At 43.2% G+C, this 5,990-nt stretch overlaps 1 protein-coding gene across 1 annotated transcript; it reads right to left on the reverse strand.

Annotated features, from left to right (window-relative positions):
• Positions 1 to 4,704: 4,704 nt before the first annotated feature.
• On the reverse strand, positions 4,705 to 5,376 carry LOC127137443 (uncharacterized). Its single transcript, XM_051063902.1, has one exon. The coding sequence runs from the start codon at positions 5,374 to 5,376 to the stop codon at positions 4,705 to 4,707; it is 672 nt and encodes a 223-aa protein (XP_050919859.1).
• Between the last annotated feature and the right edge of the window lie 614 nt (positions 5,377 to 5,990).

Consider the following 5,990-nt stretch of genomic DNA (forward strand, 5'->3'; position numbering starts at 1 on the left):
GTGCCTTGAGGAGTAATAATCACTGCCCCAATGCTATTTCCATACTGATTGACAGCGCCATCGAACACCATACCCCATCGGGAACTAGGCTCTAGCCCTTCATTGAGCGTAGGCTCACCATGATCTTTCACTTTTAAATACAAAATCTTCTCATCAGGGAAGTCATATTGCACAGACTGATAATCTTCAAATTGTTGATGCGCCAAATGGTCAGCCAAGATACTACCTTTAATAGCTTTTTGAGCTCAATACTCAAAATCATACTCAGATAACAGCATCTGCCAACGGTAAATTCTCCTAGTTAAAGCAGGCTTCTCAAAGATATATTTCATCGGATCCATTTTGGATATCAACCAAGTTGTATGATTCAACATATACTTGCGTAAACGCTTAGCAACCCAAACCAACGCACAACATGTCTTCTCAAGCATTGAGTATCGAGACTTATAGTCGGTGAACTTCTTACTCAAGTAATATATTGCATATTCTTTCTTTCCTGATTCATCTTGTTGACCAAGGATACAACCCATGGAATCATCAAGCACAGTCAAGTACATAATCAATGGTCTCCCTTCAATAGGCGGAGACAGAATCGGAGGCTTGGACAGATACTTTTTGATACTGTCAAAGGCCTTTTGGCAATCCTCGGTCTAATCATGACGCTGATCTTTCCGGAGGAGCTTTAATATAGGCGCACATGTGGCAGTCATGTGGGATATAAATCTTGAAATATAATTCAAGCGGCCAAGAAAACCTCGGACTTGCTTCTCAGTTTTGGGCGCAGGCATCTCTTGTATTGCTTTGACCTTGGCAGGATCAACTTCAATACCTCTCTCGCTGACAATAAAGCCCAATTACTTGCCGGAAGGGACCCCAAATGTACACTTGTTTTATTCAAGCGGAGTTTGTACTTCCTCAAACGCTGGAAAAGCTTCAACAAGTGTTCTACATGTTCAACTTCCGTTTTCAACTTTGGAATCATATCATCGACATACACCTCGATCTCCTTGTGCATCATGTCATAAAACAAGGTAGTCATAGCACGTTGATACGTGGCTCCGGCGTTCTTCAAACCGAAGGGCATCACTCGATAACAGAATGTTCCCCAAGGTGTGATGAATGTTGTCTTCTCCATATCCTCGGGTGCCATTTTAATCTGATTATAACCGAAAAATCTGTCCATAAATGAAAAGATATTGAATCTAGCCGTATTGTCTACCAACATATCAATGTGTGGTAGAGGAAAATCATCTTTTGGGCTAGCTTTATTCAAGTCACGGTAATCCACGCACATTCGGACTTTTCCGTCTTTTTTAGGTACAAGCACAATATTGGCCACGCATTGAGGATATGTAGAAGTCACCAGAAACCCCGCATCAATTTTCTTCTGAACTTCTTATTTAATCTTCACTGCCATATCAGGATGAGTTCTTCTGAGCTTTTGCTTCACAGGCACACACTCAGGCTTCAACGGTAAGAAATGTTGCACAATATCAGTATCTAGACCAGACATGTCTTCATATGACCAGGCAAAGACATCGACATATTCTCGTAGCAACTCAATTAAACCCTTCTTAACAGACTCTTCTAGGAGTGCCCCAATCTTCACTTCACGAATGCAGTCTTCAGACCCCAAATTGACTGTTTCCAGATTCTCAAGATGTGGCTGAATGATCTTCTCCTCGTACTCAAGCAGACGGGTAATCTCATAAGGAATCTCTTCAACATCATTTTCTTCTGCCTCAAATACAGGGAACTCAAAGTTGGGAGATGGTGTTGGATCATTATGTTCAATGGGTTTGATCAACTTGCATAATGATTTTGAGTATAAAAGAGATTTCAGAATTCAAACAAGGCAAATCATTATGCAGATGAAAAAAATTGATTTTATTCTCTTTTTTAGGGTTTTATGGTGATTACCAATTTCATGCGAAAAGCAAAAATGAAAAATAATTTGGAAAACAAACATTTAACATGCAATTATTGAATGAATATCATTGTATTAACAAAATATACCAACAATGTCTTCACTTCTCCCTTTGGCATGGGAGAAGGGTTTTAAACAGGAATGAACATATTACGTTGACGTATGGATAACTGTTGGAACATCAACAGCGACCCAATTATTGCTGATCCCGCTAGGTATGACGAAGTTGCCGAGGTCTTCCTTTTCGTCTTCTTCAATGACGGCAGCAGCTTCATAATCTCCATCGGTGTGGATGAAACCTCCACTCCGAAACAGCCCAAGATCATTAAAAGCACCAGAAGAATACCCTATACCAGCCCGGGATTTATTATCTTCCATCTTTATTATTTTCCCCAAACCATTAGTTACGCCACGCTCGATGGCCATCTTCGCATCATTGTAGGAGACAAATGAAGAAAGTCCTTTCCTAGAAGGCTCAACAATAGATAAGGCTTGGAATGGGGTTCCAACCTCATCCTCAGCATCGATGTAGGAAAAGGAAGATAAACGGCTGACCAAGAGAGCCTTCTCTCCCCCTATCACCACCAACTTCTTGTTCTTGACGAACTTCAACTTTTGGTGTAGGGTGGATGTCACGGTGCTTGCCTCGTGAATCCATGGTCTACCAAGTAAACAGCTGTACGACGGATGTATGTCCATAACTTAGAAAGTGATATGGAAATCACTAGGTCCAATTTTGATTGGGAGGTCTAATTCACCGATCACAGTCTTGCGCGATCCATCAAAAGCTTTTACTACCACTCCACTCTTCCTCATGGGAGGCCCTTGATATGAAAGTTTGGAGAGAGTGGACTTTGGCAATACATTAAATGATGACCCTGTATCCACCAACACATTGGACATGGCATTGTCTTTGCAGTTCATAGAGATATGTAAGGCCAAATTGTGGTATTTTCCCTCTTCGGGAAGATCGTCATCGCAGAAGCTTAAATTGTTCCAGGCAGTTATATTTGCAACAGTGCTATCAAATTGTTCAATTGTGACATCGTGATCCACATATGCCACGTCCAACACCCTTTGCAACGCTTTACGGTGTGGCTCTGAATTCATCAACGAAGATAGGACAGATATCTTTGATGGAGTTTGAAGTAACTGCTCCACAATGTTGTACTCGCTCCTCTTGATGAGCCTCAGCATCTCATCACCATCCTCTCTCAATATGCCAGACTGGCCAACTAGGATAGGAACTTTATCAGTTTTGACAACAACAGGGTCAACACCCTTCATAGCAGGAATGGAATGATTTGAAGAAGAAGTCCCCACGGGACCGGCAGAACTAACATCATCCCTCTTCACGATGTTTTCATGGGATTTCGGCTGAGCCGAGAAAACACAACCACTACGGGTCATTCCACTAACATCGGATATGCTTACAACAGAGGTTGAGGGCAACGACACCTCCTTCCCATCTTCAAGCATAACAGCATTGTAACGGTACGGGATCGTTTTATCTGACACATAGGGGACAGGGCCCGCTGGCTTTATCACAAGAGTTGACACCACCTTCCTTTTGTTGCCATCATATTTGATGACAACAGGATCAGGAATATTAAACACAGGGGTAATAACATCAACTTCATCCTCATCACGATTTTGAAGTATCTCGATCATCCCTTGGTCTAGCATCTCTTGGATGTCCCTTCTTATCTTGCGGCATCCTCTTTCATTGACAGTGCACACATGGCACCTATCGTGGTCATGCTCATAGTGACTATACTCACACAACAGCCTATGCATTTCCACTAGGGACTGCCTTATATCATTCACATAAAGGACCTTATACTTGCCAGGGCAACCCAGGACCATGTTGACAGTTGCCTTCCTATGCTCGGGCAATGGGTTCTTCTTAACATTAGGGCCTATATCCTCAAAGGATAGTATCCCACTCCTCACAAGGTCTTGCACCTTCGTCTTCAACGGAAAGCAGTTCTCCACATCATGTCCGGGCGCACCAGAATGATACACACAATGAAGTTCAGGCTTGTACCACCATTGAGGATTGGCTGACACAGCAGGAGGATCACGTGGAGTTACCAACTTCCTATCAATCAAGGAAGGGTACAGTTCAGCGTAAGTCATAGGAATTGGGTCAAAAGTCACCCTCTTCCTCTCATAATTGCTGGTGTTGTTGTTGTTATTGTTGCTACGAGGCTGGTAAGCCTGTTGTTGTTGACGAGATTATTGTTGTGGTTGTTGAGCTTCTCTAAAAACAGGTGCTATATGAGCCACCTGGTGTTGGTTGACGACTGGTCGAACTTTCTTCCTCCTCACAGAGGGCCTTATTTTACTATGGGAAGAAACAGCATGAGTCTCCCCTTCCTTCTTTCTGGCAAATCCTCCATATTTCTTTGCTGAAGAATTATCATCACGGGACAGACGTCCTTCACGGACTCCCTCTTCTAGCCTCATCCCCATATTTACCATTTCGGTAAAGTCTGAGGGAGCACTAGCAATCATACCCTCATAATAGAAAGAGCTCAAAGTCTTCAAAAAGATCTTTGTCATCTCCTTCTCCTCCAATGGTGGCACTATCTGAGTTGCCAATTCCCTCCATCTTTGGGCATACTCCTTTAAGGTTTCCTTATCTTTTGGGGGCATCGCCCTCAGTTGATCTCTGTCTGGAGCCATGTCCATGTTGTACTTGTATTGCCTTACGAAAGCCTCATCGAGGTCATTGAAAGTGCGCACAGAGCCACAGTCAAGACCCATATACCATTTCAAGGCAGCGCCAGACAGGCTATCTTGAAAATAATGGATGAGTAGTTGGTCGTTGTCGGTATCATAGACATTTTTCTAGCATACATGACCAAATGGCTGAGTGGACAGTTATTCCCCTTGTACTTTTCAAAGTCAGGGACCTTGAACTTCATCGGAATCCTTACATTCGGGACCAAAAAGAGCTCAGAGGCTCTCTTCCCAAACAAGTCCTTCCCTCGAAGGGCCTTCATTTCCTTCCTCAAGTCAGAGAACTGGTCTCTCATCTCGTCTAATTTGGCATACACATCCTGGTTCTCAGCGGCCTCGGAATGGTAGATAGTCTCGTCAACACGGACTTGAGGAATGGGAGCTGGAATAGGAACAGAATTAACCACCGGGGGTGGCACCACAGGGAACGGGCTAGATGTCGACTGAGCTTGCGCCTGCGGATGATATCCTTCGGGCATGAAATTATGGGGCATTCCCCAAGGGTAACCGAAAGGCATAACATTGACCGATCGCATAGCAGGGGCTGGTATAGAGGTAGGAGCTACTTCAGGTGCTTGATTGGACGCAGACGCTTGCACATTTACAACTTTCTTTTGAGCTTGGAGCAGAGACTCCACTAGAGTAGATAATCGGCTGACTTCTTCTTTGAGTTCTTTGTTCTTGTTCTCTAGTTGTTCGGCCATTGCTTTGACGTTTGCGCGAGTGCGGTATGGATGCGTCAGCTTGTCTTCACAATAAATGAAGAGCAAAGAGTTAGACCACTGTATCAAGAGCTCGGAACCAAAACCGGCTTATGCATATGATGCATGCAATGCTCGTGCATATGCTTTTGTTTTTTTGTCGGAGGAACTTTATAAGGATCTATTTGCAAATATTTTAAAAATATTGAACTTTTTGAGACATATGTGGAATACTCATAGCAATATAATATTTGGAAACTTTTTACACCAAAGAAGTAGTATAGTCTCGGTAACCAAATACAATACAAGAGAAATGGAGAATAAACGTCCTATGGAGCCCTAGAAGTAGCCGTCTAAAGCCTTCGAGATCGGAAGATACTTCACACGAAGCTTCTTCACCTCTCTCTCATAAGTTGCTTCCATGTTGGCCTTCTCCTTGGCGAGCTGATCATATCTCTTCTTCTAAAACCTAGACGAGTGAGGCAGGAGAGAAGTAACCACATCATCAAGCTTATCAACAACCTGATGCTCTAGAAACTCGATCAATGCATCTTTATCCTTGAGTTGCTGAAGAAGCTCCTCACGTTCACGAACCCAAGCATGCGAACGGTCTTCGT

This window comes from Lathyrus oleraceus, chromosome 4 (assembly GCF_024323335.1).
Source record: "Lathyrus oleraceus cultivar Zhongwan6 chromosome 4, CAAS_Psat_ZW6_1.0, whole genome shotgun sequence".
In the NCBI taxonomy this organism is placed as follows: domain Eukaryota; kingdom Viridiplantae; phylum Streptophyta; class Magnoliopsida; order Fabales; family Fabaceae; genus Lathyrus; species Lathyrus oleraceus.